This window comes from Polistes dominula, unplaced genomic scaffold (genome assembly GCF_049000335.1).
Source record: "Polistes dominula isolate Pdom_NZ unplaced genomic scaffold, Pdom_raw_medaka contig_79, whole genome shotgun sequence".
NCBI classification, from domain to species: domain Eukaryota; kingdom Metazoa; phylum Arthropoda; class Insecta; order Hymenoptera; family Vespidae; genus Polistes; species Polistes dominula.
This window is the reverse complement of record NW_028300916.1, coordinates 940,274-962,094: the sequence shown is the minus strand read 5'-3', so window position 1 is coordinate 962,094 and position 21,821 is coordinate 940,274. Positions and strand designations below refer to the sequence as shown.

At 39.0% G+C, this 21,821-nt stretch overlaps 1 protein-coding gene across 2 annotated transcripts in view; it reads left to right on the top strand.

The window, feature by feature from the left end:
- LOC107074324 (uncharacterized) overlaps window positions 1-21,821 on the top strand; it is a 91,747-nt gene that overhangs the window by 1,954 nt on the left and 67,972 nt on the right. The window contains exon 2 of one of the 2 annotated variants that reach the window (XM_089170603.1): window positions 14,792-14,824. The exons of the other annotated variant lie outside the window; for it this stretch is intronic. Coding sequence (XP_089026729.1) covers window positions 14,792-14,824 — 33 coding nt within the window. The remainder of the gene's footprint in view (window positions 1-14,791; window positions 14,825-21,821) is intronic. 2 annotated transcript variants of the gene reach the window in all.

Here is a 21,821-nt window from a genome sequence, read left to right as displayed (position 1 = left end):
GCGTTCGTGATCTTTCAAAGCGTATTAACGAATGAGTCACACGGTCGATCGAAGTTGGACGATAATATTCGCGTTAACGTCTAAAGTATATATGTATGTAGTATAATTTTCATCGAACTAATGTAAAGTCATTCCGTTATGATCTATAGATGAGATTTAGCGATGTCTTTCAACGCTATTAATCAAAAATAGTAGCCCAGCTTGAATTTATTAATAACTCTTTAGGAATACGTGATTACTGTTTGGTTTTACCGGTTTCAGATAACACTCCTCCTTTATGTCCTCATCATTAGCACATTTTATACATACTCTCATAGATTAATCGAACGCGATATGCCGCCTATCTGAAAAATAGACGATCGCGATTCAAATGAATCGTTTTTCCAATTTTATTCTCATCTCGGATCAATAAAGTGTATGGAGATATTTTAAACGAATAATTATAAACGTTAATATGAAATTAAAATTGCGAAAATCCACTTTGGTGGATAATAATTCAAATGAAAAGAAATTCTAAGGAAGAAAATATCTTATCAATACGAGCTAACAAATATAGATAGTTTCTTGAAAGATATTCGATGATTCGCGCGTATCGTCGAGATTTATCGGCTCGACCAATGCAATTGCGCCTACGTAATTGTATCGATGCTAACTAAACCGCGAAGCAAAGCGAACGTGAGCGATATAGAATAGTCTAGAAATAAAAAAATCACTCGATATCGTATCTATCGATAACGTTTCAGCTTCGAGGTTTCTTTGAATAAATATAACTACGTAAGTGCGTATTGGCATGATTATTTTTGATGAGCAACCGATGATACAACGTATTCTAGTTTAAAAAGATTTCGAGAAAAAAAACCCCCAAAAAAAATCTAGTTCTTATAAACCTTACTCCACCCATTTTTATCTTGGCATTAATATCGCTTTGAACGAGTCAATTTCTTAACGATCCCCGTGCGAAAAATGTCACGTTCAATTACTTACCTCGTCTCATATAAATACAAATGCAATTAATGGATTACAAGTATCGATCCTATCTTAACGAGATATTATGAAAAAAATCGACTTTTATAGAGATACAGTGCTAAGACAAGGCAACAATGTCGCACAATGTGGTATTATCAGTGAACAGAAAATTTATCAATAATAAATAATTATATAATGACGGATTGTATATCGTGAAGCACAAAATTCTTCTGATAATTCAAAATCATATAGAAATTACGCAGCTTGCTACAATAAAGACATCCTTTGGTTCTAGAAGTTTTATAAGTTCCTATATCGAATTGACTCATAGTTTTTTCAAAAATAAAAACCCTAATACGATCGAGAAGAAGAGGAAATTACTCGTGACGACGAGGGACGGTGTATTTCGCACGTACGTAGGATCATCGCGTTCACGCGAACCTGACTTTCCTTCCATTACCGTGTAACGCGATACTCCCCTTTCAACCTATATTATTTACAGGTTGATGTAGAAGGATACAACAATATTTATCGTATAATTAGATTCGATTCTCGAACATACACATATATATATTCTGTATTCTAACTAACAATCACTTTTGCTATCTTACGAATCGAATTTTTGAACAATTTTTTTCTTTTTTCTTTTTTATCGAAGACAGTAAATCTTCCAAAAACAAATCGACGCCTAAGAAATATAATATATAATAATCACTTATGATCGCTTCTAGTAAGCAACGCCTCAGGCCTTCATTAGTGTTTCCCAAAAAATAAAGATTATAAAGGAAAGAGAGAAACGTGAAGATGATCTTCATTTCTCTCTACCGTCGTCGAAAGTATTTGCGTGCGGAAAATTAGATGGCCTTCCAATTCGTGAACGTACTTCATGGTACTCTGGACCACCCTTCGTTGTCTCTTGCTACCGATTATCACTTATCTTAAACTTTTGTATACCCATTCCATTTCTCTTTCTATATATAATCTAATTTCTAATTTTGACAATTTAGATTATTGTCACATTGATATCTGCCATAAATTAAATTCAATTGAAACGGAATTTTTTCAGTTATAAACCTTTTCGTATATGCAACAGATTTGTGGCTTATCGTAATCACAAAATTGGAATATTTTTACCTTTACTGAGCGATAATGTCAACTCTTTTGAGGAACCAAATGGGAGTAGATAACATATACGGATAAGAAATCTGGCTAACGTCTTCTACACAAGTACGTAGGTAAATACTTTTCTCACGTGTAAAAAGAGAATAAGTATGAATGATCCCACAACCTAATTTGGATAATCTGACACATAGATGGTGAAATTAACCGTTTCTTCAAATAAAGGAGAAAGCGTGGACATACGATTTCGAATTTTACGTATACATTGTCACGTGAAGAAATAAGAATTTATGTAAAATGTTCTACTTGAAATTATTTTTTTTAGTTTAACAATGATATTTTATAGTACATTGTATCGATCAAAATAACTATTGCCGGAAGAGTATTTAAAAAAAAAAAAAAAACTCGATCCTTCTTTGCATCGTACGTTAAACTCTTGGTTACAGGATAATTATGAAGAAACTAACTTCGACGAAGCGATTATCGCATGAAACGATAAAAGACTGACGTGGAAAGAGAAATCAATTATGTTGCTATGTAAAAACTGGTCGACTTTTACGAGAAATAAAGTTCTCTGTCGCAATCTTCGGACATTTATAAATTCGAATTCACATGTCATAGAAAGCGTGAATATGTAAATCTTTTTATCTAATAGATATTTCAATTTGATCTTACGCTTTCTTTCGTTGGAAATCATCGTCAATAGCATGAACATGTATGGGTATATGTATATTGGTATGAGTGAAACGTCTTAAGTCACAGTAATATGATTTTAATGAAAATTCAAGTCCTCGAACTAACCGGAAGTGAGGGTCCAAATTGCTGTTACATCACGACGAGCATATAATGCCTCCGTATTTGCATTGTGCGAGCAGGTTTCCGATTATAGCCTACTCGACTTTCGAATTAAGGTCCACGCGTATCCTGCTCTTTCGAACTGCTTCGGGCTAGTTCAGCGAGTTCCCATCTATTATTTTCAGACCTACACGCGCATCTTTTTTTAAGAATCTTCGAGCACGTGACAAACAGGAAACTCGAGGACTATCAAATAATTTACCGATATTTCAAATTAAAGTTTATTAACCAGCATCCTAATGATCTTCAATATTATCTACAAAAAAAACAATGATATGTTTAAATAAATGTAAATGATCAATTCCAAATAATTATTGACGAATTTGAATTCATTACTCTGTATGGAGTAAAATATGTAAATTATCAAAGACAAATAAAATCAATAGAACTGTTGAATAGAAGAATAAAAGAAGTTTGGTAACAATGAAGAAGATACGATATGCGTATGGGTGGTGGCAGGTAATACCGGATAAATCTCACCTTTGGATAGGTCAGGTTGGGCCAGAAGGAATCCACCGGGAAGGTAGAAGGTAGCACAAGAGAGAAAAATAAAGAAAAGGATAGACAGAGTGAAAGAGAAAGAGAGGAAGGGTCACGTGGCTTTCCCCCTTCATCTCACCTTTTTCGTTCTCCTTGTTTCTCCGTTCTTTTTTAACCCATTCAGGTAGAAGATGATCCTTCGTACCTTTTCGAAGGAACATAACGAAACGAGTAGCGCACAGGTCGAAGGAGAAGGTACACCAACGACAACGAATCAGCGTCGTTGTCGCGACACGCGACCGACTTTCTAGTACCTTTTTTCTTTAAACATTCAGGTGGAAGGGTTCGTTCTTTTCTCTCCTTGCTTGTCTCCTGTACTGCTTTGCTTGTTTGGTCACGTGCCTATTCTCGACTTTTCACGCTTCTTCCTACTCACATATGCTTACATACACATACACACACACACACACAATCTATTATATGTATTTTTCTGCCGCTTTTTTTTCTTATCGCTTACCCATTAGAGTTCCTGTCGAAATATTTCAAAGGAATTCCGTGGGTGTGGACAGCAACTAAAGAGAATGAGTCAATGCAAACTTGGACGACTTATCGAAGGTATACAGGACTGATTCTGAAATTAACAGGAACATAGATATTACGAGCAACAAAGTCTCACCTGATGAATATAAGTCCTTCACGTGGATAAACGTATGGACGACCTTGTCAGCGAATCTCGGAAAAGGAAATGCACTTCTTCTAATGAAACTTATAATGGCACGTACGACTCATAGACGCGGCGATAACGCGACGAGCACGTTGCATCAACACGTACAGCCTGGTGCATTACTACACACTCATGCATCTTCACCGGTGGTATATTCACACGAGTACGTGTGTTTCTTAACGGTGAGATTTTATCGTTTAGGTTTCAATATTAGACAAGGATTGAATCGTTATCGATCTAGACATTTGATTGTGTACAAAAATTATATTTATTTTCCATCACTCACTTTTACTTCTAATGGCCTAAAAGGTTTTATCAGATTGTTGAATTTTATATGTAAGATATATTAAATATTTATTTAAACTTTGTAGAAAAATAAGATAAAGTAATGCAGGAGTGTCAAATTATATAGAAAAATGTTGTTAACAATAAACAGATAAGTAATGGAAAAAGCATCTGCTCTGAAGGACTGTCTCATGTGCGACAAGGTTTGCGCCTATCCGCTGAACGGATAAATGATGAAAATTAACATATTCATTGCGTTTGTCGGCGATCTAACGCAGGTGAACGAAGCTCTCGCCGTATTTGGCGATCTCGTATGCTAATTTCTCTTCGACTGCAGCTCGACTGCAGCTCGAGTGCAGCTCGTCGACGTTCGTCGATTGGCATTCCGGCTTTAAACGCACCACGTACTACAAGCGTATAGAACTTGCGTCGTACACTCGGTTAAAAGGACAAGGTGCATAATCCCGCGCTCGAGTTGACCGAAGCGACTGAATTATTCTCCGACGTGGTGCGCAGTTTCCACGTAAAGACTGTGCTTTGCATATCGACCAATACGTTTATTCTCTCTCTAGTTCTATCTATATTTCTATCTCTTTTTCTTGACCGTCCTTTGCCCTTTGAACATGCCCAACACGTTTCCGAAGCAGCAGACACAATACAATAGAAAGAAAGATTTTATTCTTTTCTTAGAAGCTCCGAACCCTTTTTTGCAATTATTTGAATAAATTCATTTCAAAATCACATTTTCCATACTCTAAAAGTACTCCTTTTGCAGACATTAGATGCATATTATGAAAAAAGAAAAAGAAAAAAAGAAAAGAAAAGAAGTGTGTCTTCTTCCAAGAATGGACGCTTGTTTACAACGGTAAGATATCGAAAGAATAATTTGACTCGGTCTTCGAATAGTAGAAAATACGAGTCGTGGGAACGAGTCGCGAGTGTCAGCAATGCTTTTCTCACAGTAATACTCACCGAGAGTAGTAGACTTTTCTATCCGTCGTGTTTCTGTGTGTTTGTGGTTTAACGAGTCTTTTGAAACGCGCCAGAAACGTAGAAACAAGCTATATACGATGCTACCGCGTACTTGAACGCACGTGAATCAGAATATCCAAGTCAACCGATGATTCCGATCAGCAACGATTCTCCCGATCACCAATCAAGAATGTGAGGACGTATCTTGGATTTCAGTTTCTTGTGTCTGGACAATGAGACGGACGAGAAAATATTCATTGTTGTTCCCGGATTCCATTAAGTCGAATTCTTCAAGAAGATTGCAAAAGTCCAAATTGTTTATTGCCTTGAATCGAACCCTCGTTCGATTTTTAATTCGAATAAAGAAGGATGGTTCTCTATAATATCTTAGCACGCTGGTAAGCTGACTCCATTCTCTCCCTACTTAATGTTTTGCCCAGTCATTGCGGTTCCCGCATCCTGCAGCGAATTCTCTCCTGCGCGTCATTCGAAAATTTCATAGGGTCCGCATGCCATATGTCCTTAATGCAAATTCTTTCATTTTCAACCGTAATAAACCGATTCTTTGAAATAATTCTTCTCAATCAACATATAGTATACAAAATAACACCTGATTTGTTAGTCTGATGGAAAAATATTGAACGAACGAATTGTATTTCCTCGTTGCTTATCGAAAACTTGTTAAAACTCGACGAGACTCTCGAGTTACGAGATTACGTTCGGAAGAACGCGATGTTCAATCTTAGATATTCGTTACGCAATCTAATTATGCATTTCCACGGATTTTCCCGTGCGTCACTAGACGCAAAACGTAATTAGCGAATGTGTAAAATACATAAGTACGTTAATCGATTCATTACAATGGAAGTTGCTAATGTTGTCTGACGTTAGGTCGATTATCGTGAACGAGATTAAATAACTATCTGCGAGTATGTTATTGTATATGTAACATAATAAAAATCTATCCAGGAGACAAAAAGAAAAAAGAAAAATATTCGAGAAAAGAGATGACAGATCATTTGAAGTAAAGATAATAGAAATGTACACACAGAAAGAGTTGTCGGTAATGGCCGAGGGCCAGTGTCTTCGCGACGTTTCCTGCCTCGTGTATTCAAATTAAAGCACGTAACGTCGCGGCACGTGAGACTTGGGTTGTAATGGTAATGATAATGGTAAGCGAGAGCCCAGGAGATTTGCGAGAAAGCAGCCGCGATCATAGTCTTTCCGAAGAGACGTGACGATGCTCTCTCTGGCCGAGGAGACTTCGTTTGGTTAACAGGACATCTGCCGAGGCTGACGACGCAAACAACGACATTTACGATCTCGCTAGATGAAGATAAAGAGATTTCTTTCGTCATCGACGATAAACTGTTTGCTGCTGAAACTAATCTCTTCTCGAAATCACGAGTTTCAAACTAAAGCATCATTTCTTTTTTTCTTTTTGTTCACGTCCCTTTACGTAGTTCTAATCCTTAATGTAATTTTAATAACTGGATAAATAAACATAAGCGGGGAGTGTGTAATTTGAATCCGGATGTGACACGATGAGCGCTTTCGATAAACCAACAACACAGTGTAATATTCTGTTCTATAAGAGAAAAAAGAATACACGAATTGTTCCGTCCTCCTTCCACCAATACCAGTGTTTCCCCTCACGTGCTTTCCGTGTTCGCGCGCAAACGCGTTCCCGTTTGCTTGCTATGCGTAAGGAAGCATATTATTTTGCACTTTATGCAACGTATGCTAATCCACGAAGAAACGCATTCCCTAAATCATGAATAAATCTAAAATGTTTTCTCTACTTCTACGTATGTACATATTTATTTGCTTATCGTAACACTTACAATTAGTTCTTTCTTACTTTCCTTTTTTATTTTAATTACACGTCGAACAAAAACGCGATTCCTTTCTCCGCATGGAAACAACCGCTACCAATGAATTTGTGAAACTTTTGCCACAACAAAAAAAAATGGAAAGTAATAATTATACATATACCTACTTTTTAATTTAATATCAACTCGATAGATTGTTATGGTCCAAATTTCGATCTTATCTTCGAATGAAGCATAAAATCAAGGTCACTGGACACTTCTTTCGTATCCAGGAAATGCGGTTGTTAAAAAGTATGAACAAATTTCTTACCTCGATAAATGCAAAAACGCCTTGAAAAGGCTTTACGCGTGTCACATCGCAAATCGTGATATGATCTCTAAAAATAATGGCGATCATTATTTCGGTCCTCATTGTTTCTACTAAATTGTTTTGCTCATTAATAACGTTCACGTCTCTCATTGCGCACGTACTTGCAATCTATTTTTCTATCTTTTGCGTATTGCGATTCAACGAGCTGCAAAACTTTTTTTACGATTACAATTTGCAATGATAGAGTAAAGAAAAAAAATTAGCGAGAAGCAAATTTGAAGAGAAGAACTGTTCGCGTGTTCTCATATTAGACAACTAGCTTGTACGATGTGATATCATATCTCTTATGAATCATACATAAACATTAGAAACTTTCAATCTAGATGGTTAGAAACTGTTCTCAAGTCTACTTCACGCCATCCCTCGTTGGCATGATGCAAATACAATATTATGATAAACATTTTTCTACCGTCCAGCGCAATTTTTCTTACGATTCTGACGAAGCGAAAGATCTCCCACTTTGGACAACCTTTTCGTGTTAGGTGCCATTGTTTATAACGCTATAATTAGATTGCTAACGCGTCCTCTTATCTTGTTACTTCCGGCGGATCATGGGAATCGTTGGCACGCATGCAAATGGCAAACGAAAAACTGTACGAATCGAGTCGTACTTCCGGTAAGAGATGTAAATCTTTCGACAACAACTAAGGACGAGTTTTCATGCAACCGTTCGCACGCTTTTCGTGTTCGTCCAGCGAAACCCAGGATTCGTATCGCTCGTTCGCGTGCCTTTGCTGTTCGCGAGACTTTCAAAAAGAGGAAACGAATATACATATATATATATATTGTTAGATACGAATTGTAGCTTCCATCCTCCCTCTTCATTTATTCCACTCTTCTTTTCAACTCTCATCTCTACTTACCGGCATTTATATTCTTCATTCGCAATAATCCCGGTAATTACGCATTCTTCGTTAAATATGGACGAACAAACAAGGAGGATATTTACGAGCAAAAAACACGGTTCCGGTACTTTGCATTATTCTAATCACAGCAAGGATATCGAGACAAATGATTACGATTTAAAAAAAAAAAAAAGGAAAAATATGAAGGAAATATGTTCGAAGAGATATATTAAATAATCGCGAATACCAATAATGCTAATAACGTAAATTTATATCAAACGTGGCATCTTTCAACCTTGACTCATACGCGAACGTTTATTTTATTTCTAATCGGACTTTACTCGCTTCGTCTTCTATACAACGCAAACGAAAAATAACGCTAATATAATATATACCTATATATAAACATTTTGTTACTTGAACGAGAAAAAGTTATGGAAAAATGTTGAAAAAAAAATGTAAACTAACGAAACGTTTAGAATAACTAATGCTATACTCTCTCTCTCTCTTCTCTCTCTCTCTCTCTCTCTCTCTCTCTCTCTCGTGGTGGTACACATCGAGCGAGTTAACGAGTTAAGCGTACTTAACGGTGCGTCGAAGAGTTCCTTGGGATTAACTGGCCGTGCCTAAACGCGCTAATACATTACTGTACCGGTCGTTCCGAAAGACAGAGGTAATTAACCCCGCACCTCGTCCGTGCGCGGCTATATTTTAAGAACCACTTGCACGTGTCCCTACGTGACTTCTTAATCGGCCTTACGACTTAATCTCTTCGCTGATTTTATCGTCCCTTCTTTCTTCTTCTTTTTCTTTTTTTCTTTCTTTTTTTCAGCTACTTCTTCTTTTTCTCTTTTCCTCTTCCGTTTCATTCCCTTTCAAAACTATTGAGAAGAGTGCGTACAATGTTTTTCCGCTGGCAACTCAAACGGAACACTCGTGTTTTCGCGCCTATGAATCATCGATTTGATCGAATGTGCATACGTTCATTCTATTATTCGTTTCTATGGTATAACGACGATGAATAGGGGAATGGAATGATTCGCATAAGTTGTTTACGTAGATTTTCCATAGAAAAGGGTTACAAGAGGAACCCTATGAATAATCGTCTATTCGATATCATACTTTCTAGGTAATAAATAATACATTTTTTCATAAGAACAATGGAGAAGAAGAAAATTGTATCATTCGGTTTGGTAAAGATCAAATCTAAGAAAGTATTTATAAAGATCTTTCGTAAAATAGAGCGGTTTATAAAATCAAAGTGTTCGTAAAAGCGAGAAAAGCATTGAAAACCGATGAAGCGAGTCTCGGGCTCGACGAGAACGTTTTATAAAGACAAAAGATCGTTCGAGGTTTTATTCGACGAATCGTTGTAGATTCTAAACTACGAAGATCATCCTAGTCGTATAATTTATTCCGCTGAACGAGCATTGCAGTTTCGTAACGATCGAACGGTCTTCCTTCTCTTCATCGTTTTCTTTTCTTTTCTTTTCTTTTCTTTTCTTTCTTTTCTATTTCTCCTTTTTCTTTTCCATCTTTCGCGATCAAAACGATTCCGGTATTCTATCACAATTGCTTTCAAATTGATCATCATATTTTAATATCGATCTCATGTTTCTACGAAAAATCATAAATCTTGTTCATTCGATCAAAACGCTTGGAATAATCTGACCTAATAATCTAACCAGGAAAACATTCATGAAACGAATCACCTTTGCTCAACTATGCAAATATTTTTTATTCTAAGGATGAACGAATTAAAAAACTAATTATTTTCTAAATCTATAATTATTTTTGCTAAATGATTTTTAGCAAATAATTAATTCGAAATACATGTATGTATGTAAATGATAAATTGCGAGATAAAAGATTTGAATCTCATCGAAAAGCATGGTGATACGAAATACTTCGAACGTTAACCGTTCCGCTTGAAAACGATTTCTCGCGTTTTGCGTTCTCTTCGTCGCTACTTTTTTCAGAGAATCGACATTTTTCTATACAATATTTACGCCGAATGCTCGTTGCGCATAAGGAAGAAACGTGCATACCGCGATTACGCAAGTAGGCAACTTTCTTAGCTTGGGCCGGGGCAATAAACGGTAATAGCGTTAAGTAGCGTAAACGCCTCTATCCGGAGACTCGATACAACGGCTCATAAACGTTCCTTGATTTCCGTTTCGTTGCAAGAACGTTAAAACAATGATCACTGTATTCGAGTAAAACGATGAAATATTTTTGCTAGTGTCCGATCGTACGATAAACTCGCGAAACTTGAGAAAAAAGTACTCGAAAGAATTTGGAAATGAAATCGTTAGTAGTTAATATCATCAGATTGGTCATCTCGAATAAAGATTTCGATCTCTCGATCATCGTAAGAAAAGATCCATGAATTAGTATATACCTATGGTATAAACGTTCGTCGTTCGGGTAGTCGACTCTCGGTCGTTCTCAAAGCCATCGCTAGTTAAACTCTCTCCTGGCACGAAATGCGTGCCTACCACCGTGGTCGCTTACTTTTTTGCCCATGTAACTCTCATTTTGATCAATTTGAGTTTTTTACCGAAGCGGCAATCGTTGACTTTACTACCGAAGCCTCATCTCCTCCCTTCCCTCGACCTTTCTTCTATCTCTCTCTCTCTCTCTCTATCTCTGTGTTTCTCTTTTTCTTTTGTCCCTCCACCTTTCTCTTCTTCACTGATTACCTTTCTCGGTAGTTCTCCCTCTCCGTAACAGCCGTGCACGCATACACGTGTCCGCATACATTAAAATATCTCATCTGCCGTCCCATGTTCTACGTACCTCTCGATTCGAAGGTAGTGTGCGAGTTGTGTGTGAGTCACTCTCTTTCTCTTTCTCTCTCGTTTGCTTCCGTGACGTCCTGAGAGTTCCAACTCGCTTGGCATCGCTCGTTGACGGATCATCGCCCGGGGGCGGCTTTGACACTAGCCGAATGCTTCCAACCGCGATAATAAATACCACTATACTCGCTCCTTCAAATTCTTACATCAAAGCAGATCATATTTTGATACCTCTTGTCCTCAGCTTGCTAGCTCGTTCATTGTTTATATTGTCGAACGTGCATTCGGATGCATTTGGAATCTACGGAAATGTATTTAGTAAAGTGTGGGAAAAAAGTGGAGTGCGCTCGGTATAAATGAGTCTGATTCCGATCAACAGGTATGTCGACTCATCGAGACCACCTTGAGCTTGATTGATCTGACCGACGCGACAAGCGAATGAATCGACAAACAGAATTACCCAATGAAAGTTGATCTCACTCTCTCTCTATATATATACATATATTTCTTTTCCTCGTTGTATATCTTAGCTCTTGTAAAAATGACGGTCAAGCACGATAGCAAGTAGTACGTTATGGATTGTAATCGATCGTAGCAGTATCGAGCAATATCGAATAGTATAATCCGGTGTGGATTCCTCGCAAAGAATACAAATGACTTATTTACGAGTTTAGAAAGTGCGCTAAGTCGTACATACATATGTACACGTTTGGAATAATTATTTCGAGTTTGTAACACGACGAATTGAAATTTATAGAAACATGTCGATCTCGTCGAATAAATATATGTGGTAATGACCGATGAACGTACACTATTATCTCTTAGGTACTGGGATAATTGATGATCTCTCGCGGATCGTTCATCCACGTTAACCATCATCGATAATCTCTCTAATGACTCTGAAGCCAACGCGTATAGCCAAAGGGTATTCCATTATTAAATCCATCGAAGAAGCACCTCTATTTGAACAATTCATTTGTTCAACACGACTACTTACCTCTCATCGATATAACGCTATTTATAAGTAATCTTATATAGAGATACTTGATTGATATCACGAGTCTATTAGAATTCGCGCAAAGAAGTGAAACTCATACCTTATACCTAAATACTTTTGATATAAGCTTTCGATTAAAAAACTCGACACAGTTTATCATAACGCTAACGACCTTTATCGGTTATGGTTATTTTTCGAATCTCTTCTTACGAGGAAGCGGCACAAATAAAGCGTACAAAGAGATAGAATTTAACGGCGGCCAAGGCTTAAGGCGTTTCATATATTCAGCGCGGATAGACCTTCTTATACTCTCACGATGAAAAAGAAGTCGAGAAGTACAAACGCACCCGCGGTGATGATTAACAACCAGTCCGACTTATATCTCCGTTGGTTCCTCGACCAGAATGAACGAGAGAAACATTAGAGGAGGGGATAATCGATTAATTTACGATAACCAACTTGCGCCCCGGTCTCACGGCCATTGTTTGTTGTTAATTACACAGATACATCTAATCGAGAAGCATCGATCGAAGTCCCGACTATGATTCGGCGATATAGCCCAGCATCCGGTCTCTCCAAAGGGATTTGAATGTTCCTTTGACATAGATATCGGTCTCGATATTTAACTATGTAGAGTTATGTACGTGTAGCTATGTATGTTTAGGTATGTATGTTTAGGTATGTCAGATTCCGATCGTGCAAGTTTCCCTCTCTCTCTGTTCTTTTTCTTCTCTTGTTATCTCTTCCAATCGATTTCTCGTACTCTTTACTCTCCAATTACGTCTGCTTTGTTAGCTATTCAGAGGATAATTTATGGACTTTCGGTTAAAATGCCGAGTAAAGATAAGTGAATCGAGTAAGGTTCGATATGTCTATAAATAATAAATGATCGAACGAACAAAGTTGGTAATGATTAAAAATGCTCAGTAGAAAGAGAGAAGGCAAAATTAAAGTCACTGATTGGTCCGAAGAAGTGAGGGTGGAGAAGGTTTCGTTGTGCTCGGTGGTGTGCGTCACGTTAATTAGTCGGTATTAGGAAGGTGAGTGCCGTCTTCGGCACTCTTGGCTCCTCCCTTTCGTTGGCACGTACTTAGCTGGAGAGATGGATCGATTACTTAACACTTGTCACGCCTCGCTAATTAACATTCACTCATCTTCCCTCTCGGTCGTTCTTTCACGAGGTTTCCCCCACTCCAAGCAATCGTCGATAAACCGCGACGACGACTACGACTACGACGACGACGACGACGACGAAGTCAGTTGGAAAGTCGTTTAATATTTATCGACCATCGCTCGACCCCGTTGGCACCTCGAGGGAGTCTCGGCTTTACACTCACGTGGACGGACAAATTAGAATTCGTCACGGCTGCTATGCCGTGCGACGATTCATGGAAAATATTAGAATACGACGTCGTCGTTCGCGCGACTGCGATTACCAACGGATAAAACATGCTGTTTATCCTTCGTCTCGTCTTCGTCCTTCTATTTTTTTCCTCTTGCGTTAGTCCTCTCTCTCTCTCTCTCTCTATGTTCGTTGCGAATCTTATCTATACATTCGATCTTAAAAAGCATCGACAACGATTTAGCATCGTACGATGCACCTTAATCTACCCGTTAACGCGGTCTTTTGATAAATCTCTATATTCATTCTTTCGTGGTTTCATACACATTCCACTTTCAACGCCTAATTATTTACCTACCTAATCTCACTTTCGTCGGGATCGAAAGAAATTAAGAATATCGACGCGTTCTTTGCCAATCGATTGGCAATGGCAAGCGATCTAGGGTGGTCTCCAACCAATGTGATATCTAATGAGGCCATTAACACGCGCTGCACCATCGAAGAAACTTCGTTGAACGTTTATGACACCCGATGACCTACCTTCCATTAGTGTTAACCACGCGCTAGCTAGCTAGCTACCTAGCTAGACATTCATCGAGTTTGTATGATCTCGACTTGTGCCAGGTGTTCCATTTACTTCTTTTATCTTACCTTACACTAGCTGCTTACGTTCACTTAATCGTTATAGACTTACTTTTCAACACGATGTCCAAATTATTTCTTTTTTCTATTTTTCACGATTGACAAGATATTTCATTTAACGACTAATCATAGTCTAATCAGAATATTGAAAAAGATTTTGCTTTGTCCTTCGCTTTATAAATCAATTACCAGAAGAATTTTCGCGATATTTGAAGGAAGAAAAAAAGAAAAAAAAATACATACCACTATAATATACCTTTGCAGGCAATTACCCTAAGATTGCATCCAATCATAATCATTTTCACGCTGTCGAGGATAATCGAGTATCAGCGAAATCCTTTTATCTCTTTCTCTCGAGTTCGTTCGAAGATCTTTCAAGGCCACATGCAAACGCGGAGTTAATGGCCCGTTAAGTAACGATCGACCTATGATACCTACGTAGAAACCGCGAGTTTGCAACGGCGGCTAACAGTATCGATTATCGAGTAGAAGATATATACAATTAATATGGGATTGGTGGGGAAAAGATTATCGCTAATCAAGAATACGTCGTTTCTGCTGCAGATTCGTGCGAGCCGCTTGTGGAGCGACCTTACGGTGAGTGACTCACTATCTCAATTTCCTAGAAATTACAAGACAGTACTTACCATTCGAGAAAAATAACGCGAAACCTTCTATTCAGTGTCTTCCGTGAAAAAAAAGAAAAAAAGAAAAAGAAAAAAAAACAAAAAGATCCTTCCTATTACGCTCTCCAACTCGGATCGTTTGTGCGAACCTTCCACTGGCCAATCCGTTTCCATTCGGACCTCGTTTACCGTTAATTTCATACGACTCTTGCGAAATAAGATACACGCTATCAAGCAGCTACCAAGAGTGAGAGAGAGAGAGAGAGAAAGGGAAACGGTCATCGTTTCTTTCTATTTTTTTCTTTCGCTTTGTCCACAATAAAGAACCAATCATCTTCTCTCGCAAATGGTTTCATCGTGTATGTATGAATACGTATATATATACGTAAATACGTACAATTCATCAGTGCAAAACTCAAAATTTCTCCTTCAGAATCAAAGTGGATTTCGGATGAACTCCAATGACGACACTCGAGAACTCGTCCATCTCCATTCTGATATCAAACCGCTCGGAGCCATTGGGTAGATATAAAAAGTCACGTTGCATCCGGCCACTTCTCTATGCCCGGAGTCGTAAAATTCAGCGTTATGCGATTCGGGGCCTGTGTTTTGTCCCCCTTCCGAGATTATGATTACCCCAAGAGCGGCGGCAGCCACCGTGGCTAATATCACGCAATAAGCGCGCTACCTCCAAGAAACTCAGCACTTCTCTTTCTCTCTTCCTTCAGGTAGGTATATAATATGTGCCACCAAACTCGATGGCGTAAACGGCTATCTGCTGGAAACGCGTGGATGGGACTTGGAAGGATAGAAGAAAAGGAAGAGAAAGAGAGAACAACGACAAAGACGACGATGGCGACGACTCATCAAACGAGCCGCGAGACGCGCGAGAAACCCTTTCTCTCTTTCTCTCACTATATCTATTCGTCTTTGTCTTTCTCGTGTAACTTCATCGTCGACTTTTCTTAGATGTCGTCAACATACGTACTTTACATTCAACAATTCTAATGCAAACTTCCGATCGTAAAATCGATTCATTTCTTATCATTTCTGACGTTACATCCTTATCTTACCTAACCAAAAAAAAAAAAATAAAAAAAAAAAAAAAGACAAGGAACTTACAAACGCATATAGGAATGACGCGTGGACAAAATTTAAGGGTGGCAAGAGAATCAACAGGTCTTGGTTATGAGAGTGTAAAGCGTTTTGAATCGCAACCCCTCGAGGGTAAGAATCTGCTCGGCGCGAATCTCATTGTATAAAAGGGCCGAATCTTCTCCGCGGGGGGTAGCGTACGCTTGTACTCTCTCTTTCTTTCTCTCGCTCCAGCATGCACGTAGGGAAAGATCAAGCGGCTGGTAGTAGGACGTGTTTCTTGAAGAGGGAGGAGGGAGAGTGGGTCACGACCCCATGCCGGGGGTGGCTGACAGCCGATTAGGGCAAGACGAACCCTCACGGAAAACTTAAAATAACATCGCTCGATCATCCGGGTATCTTCACCGACAGCCGATGGGCCTTTCTCTTTCTCTCTCTCTCTCTCTCTCTCTCTCTCTTTCGTACTTTTACCTTCTTTCCTTCCTCGACTCACCCTTCTCTTTCTCTTCTTCCAATCATTGCGCCTTGCTCGAGCTCGTTAGTAAGTGGCCACGCGTCCAAATTTCGTGACTTCCTGTTTGAATAAATATATTCGATCTGAAAATCGTTTTCTCGAGTATGTATGTGTTCGATAAATAATAATCGATACTCGATCGAAACTCTTTATGATTATATTTCAACGACGATGATTCTTATACAATTGTTCGTATCTATCGCGATTAAGAAAGAATATGTCGTCACGTAGAAACATATATATATATATATATATATATATATATATATATATATATATTATAAATCTTTGAGAAAGTTACGATAAGATTCGAACGAAGATATCTCGAATAATACGGCGGGCGACTTTAAACAAAAAAATAACCGCTCGTCATATCAACGACGATTAGACGATTATCATCGATGGAAAAAGTGGGACACCGATTATTCTCCTAAATCGCGTTTCCTTCTGTCGTCAAGCTTTGCAATTAGATGCTCTCATTAGATGAATCCTACTGATGCTATTTTTCTTTCTTTAACCACTTATACATTTATCGATTTTGTTGATAGGCAAGAAGAAAAAATAATTAATTCATCTCGCGTAATTTAATTGGACGATCTCGGTTGAATTTATCGATCAATGTCACGATTATGGGAAATTCAGTAGGAACGAAGTTGAGCACCTCTTCGATGCTCATTACAGTGTGTCCCGCCCCCGGCGGTGGGTAATCAGGGTGTGCGGGGTGAAGAGGGGTGCGGGGGCGGTGGGTGACCTCGCCCGGGGCCTTTACTCTCTTCTTCTCTGTTCCCTCTTTCCCCCACTTCTTCCCTTCGCTTGCTCGCTTGGCCGTTCCAGCGCGCGCGCTCTCTCTCTCTCTCTCTCTCTCTTCTCTCTCTCTCTCTCTCTCTCTCTCTCTCTTTCGCTTTCTTTTTCTCTTTATCTCATTCTCTCGTTCGCACCTTTTCGTCCACGACTACCTGCCTCTAGGTGGCAACCTAAGAGGAGGCCGAATACCGCGACCTTGTCGATACTTTGCATTCGTTCTGCATTCGCGTCACCTTCTTCCTCCCCCAGCCCTTGCTGCCTTTCATTCGAAATTGGAGGAAGTCGTGCGTGTATACGCATGCGGCTTAGGGCGGAAAACCTTCACCCTTCGACGACTATTTTCAAACGGAAATGAAAGAGATAAAGAAATAGAAAAAGAAAGAAAACATAAATAAATGTGTTTTGTATTTTTCCAATTTACTAGGTAATTACCTTAATGCTTCTATCTCTCTCTCCCGCTCTTGTCGTTTACATACGCAAATGAGAATATTCGAAAGAAAGAGAATTTCGAGAATAGTCTTGGGATTCTCCTAGAAGACTTTCGACGGATGTGCTGGTAAATAATTAGATTCTAGCGAGGGAAACCGGTGCCCCTATGCGAGGACTCTCAACTTGCGGATCCTGATGAATATGATCGGCTGATCGACTAACAAAAGTTTTTACTTACCCATGCATCTAATGAGATTCGATAAAAGTATATTTTAATAAGTATTAGTTCGGTTTAAAAAAGTTAGATAGTTAGATATGATATTTTCTCCGTTACTTATCGGAATATACAACGTTGCACTACGATGTCTGATCGTAGAATCAGACTTTATCCCGTTAGAAGCTTCTTTCTTTCTTTCCTCGGCAAACGTCGTGTGTCTCTAGATCTCGTTCGCCAAGCGAATAAGAAAAACGTTGACGCCAATCGTCTTAGAAACGCCTCACGAGTTTTTTCTTACTTTTCCGGCTATGGCTTAGCAAGTTCAACTAGTCGAAGATTCAACGCCAAAGGTTCGTTTGATTCCGTAACGAAGATAGGATTGAATGTGAACGTAAAGAAGAATAATACTAAATCAAATTCTTTGGTTCGTCCGTTCACCTGTTTAATTGAGCTATATTCCCACGAAAGAATGACAATAAGAAAATAAGAAAGATTCCTGAGTTTCGATACTTAATCTGAAATAGTAGCCTGATACATAAGATGTAGAAGATGACAAAAATAATATGGATCTTGTTAACACCTTAGAAAATTCTAGACAGCTTCGTCCATCTTATCTCGAGTGGGATCTATGAATGCAGAACTCAACGTCTATTCACCTATTTACCTTCGTCTATCTAATATCGAAAATGTATCGCGACGATCTTGGATTATTTGGGTTCAACATAAAGAGTCTTCCAGTTCTACATACTAAAAGGTAATAATGTCATACGATAATTCGTCATAATCCATTAAAGAACATTATTTAAATAATTTCTTTGAAACTTAAAAAAGCAGTCGTCTCTTCATTTCCGGAGAACGAACGTCAAGGAAGAAAATCTTATGATAAATCCCCACGACTAGGGAACGAACGTGTGTATCATTCGAACTGTTGAATTTTTCCCTTCGTCTTCCACGTAATTTCTCGATACGGGTAAAGAGATGGTCGTGAGGAATCGCGCCGCTAAAGGAATACCGAATCCTGTATTCATGAATGGACGGACCGTGCATGGATCTGAGCGAGATCAGTCAGTTGGAAGGACTATTATTTAGCATAGCCACTTTTTCTGACCGGCCAAGTCAACCGATGGTCGGCGTTGTCTTTGTATCTTCGAACGAACGAACGAACGAACGAACCGATGACGTTGCAAAGACTACTAAGAGTGGACAAAGAGAGAAGGAAGGACGAGGAGAGGGAAGATGGAAGGGGTGGAGGAGCAGGAGGAGGAGGAGAAGAAGGACGTCATTCGAGCAGATATCTGGAGCACCAGGAGGTTGGGCTGTTCCTTTGCTGCTAATGGACGCCACGACGCGACGTGTTTCGCCGGGACGCTTTATTATCGTAATTTCGCTTCTATTAGTCGACCGAACAAAACTGTCCACCGTGTCGGTAAAACTTGACTTGGTCGTTTTCTACCAACTACTACCAACTACTACCTACTACGCTTGCTTCTCTATAATAAAGTAGAATGAAATGACGAGTTTTTCCATCATGATCTTCTTAATAATCTAAAAGTCCGCTTAACGCGTAGCAATAACCCGCGCCAGTAGGGAGCGTGAAACGAAAAGAATTCGATCCGATCTTATTGGAAAGTGGGTCGAAATCGAAAGAAACGTTGGTTAAATCGAGCAAGGCGTATCGAGCCAGAGTGGAATGCGACTTTTTACGAGGCTGCCGGATTTGAATCCAAAGACGGTGGTGTGGTAGAGGCGAATCGGTGACGCTGTCAAACACACGGTTTAACGCATCTAAGGGAACTCGTGCCGCGCGAGGCTAATCGGTGTCCAACAAGACAACACACACACACATACAGTAAAAGCAATCAAACGAACAATGACACCAACGTTTGAGAGATTCGACGCATAGTCCAACGTTTGTGTTGGCGTACAACAACGTTGTGTATATATACCAGGTGCATCGAGAGGAAGAATTCTTTTTTTAAAGAGGGAGAGAGAGAAAGTCGTTAGGAAGTCCTTCCTCGAGAACTCTACACACACCGTTTTACGCTGTTTTGCGTGGCGAGAACGCTATTTACGAGAGTTGCTGGAAACCCCATCAAAAAGAGCCGGGTCCCGTCACGTGGGAACTTGATCCAGACCGCACACTACGCTCTTCTTATCCCGTTCAATGCCTCCTCCTCCTCCTCTTCCCCCTTTCCTCGCTTCTCTTTCTCATCTGATGCTTTTTCCAAGCTCCCGCGACGTCTTATTAAATCTTTCGCAAAAAGCTGAGACAAGCGCGTAAGCGAGCACACCAGTCTGCTAGTCCCTTGTCCTAACGCGATCGAGTGTTCTTCTTAGCAACGACACCTTACCTTCTTTCCCGTTCTTCTTTCTCCTTTTGCGACTTTTTACTACTCCTGCCCTTTCTTCTCTCTCTCTCTCTCTCTCTCTCTCTTCTTTCTTGATTTCCTTCGTTTTTAAAGAAGGAACGGTTGGTGAGCTTCTATCAGCAAACATGACGAAGAAATTCTTCTCATACTACCTATCTTTCTTAACGTTTAACAATAAGTATTTTGTACTTTTGCAATTTCAACGATAATTTTCTTATTCGTCAAACAACTCGAAGGAGGAGGAGAACGACTAGTAGAAAGTTAACTTCTCCTTATATTCAAGCTTCTTTATCTTTTTTTCTTTTTTACTCCGACTCACTCTCAATCGCGATAGTTCTCAATTTTTTTTTTCTTTTTCATTACATGACCTCGGTATATTGTTGACGAGCGAATCGTTGGCACTCTCGACGGAGTTACAGTTCACGGACATAAATTAGCAAGCGAAAGGAGGAGTCTCGAGAAACAACTACGGTAGCCTCTCTGTTTCCTCTCTCCCCATTTCTTCCCTCCTCCTCAGTCTCCGACGGATTGACTTGGATCTCGGACGTGTTGCGGTTTTCGGACGATCTCAATCTGAACCGCAAAACGGACGATTACCGAGCTCGGTCATCCGGCAAACGACTATTAATGATATTTCGTGTTGGATCTGCATGCTCGCTAAATCTTCTAAAGGAAACCGACCTCGCTCAGAAACTATCATTGTGTTCTTTGATTTTAATTTAAATCTGCGTACATCGGTGAGAATAAAGATGTTGTTCTTTTAATAAAACACCGTAATCCGATGATAATCGACAAGTTTCATCTAGTCTTTCGATAAGTGAAAGAATTTTGATTCATCGTGTTTCATCAAATTTTTATTAAAGACACTATGAAGTATATTTCATAGTGCATTTCGTGCATCTATCATCTAATTAAATTAATAATTAATATTTCGGCCGAGAATAGAAGAAAACGAAGAAAAAAGCATCGTCTAAGCTGACTCGTAGTAGAGTCAAATTACTTATTATTAATGCATTTTCACGGTAACGTTTCTAGGTATGTCAGCAAAATTGCCAAGCTGGTATAAAAGAGAGCAGTAATTAAAAACGATTCGCGCTAACCAACGGATTTTTAACGATCATCGTTGTTCTCTTACTTATGTTAGATCGATACGATAACCGACGATTTTGCTGTGTATTATATATACGGTTTAATAAAATCTCCCTTGGTTCGGCTCTTTTTGTTACTCGACTATAACACACATCTATATAATCAGAAAAAAAAGGTTTTATTTTTCAATATATAATATTGTTTAGTGCTTGAGGAATTGCCTATAAATTTAACTCTGATAATAATTTGATTTGAAAAGTAATACACTATTCCAGCTCGTTATTTTTTAATGATCCCAATACACAACCGAGTATATACATTCGTCTCTCTAGGAATTATTATCACGGAAACGTTCCATTTTACGTTCGCGCAAAATTCGCTAGGCAACGTAAACGCTATTTCCGCTTGTGCATCCGTATGCCTCCTCCCGAAGGAAGTAAAGGTCGAAATA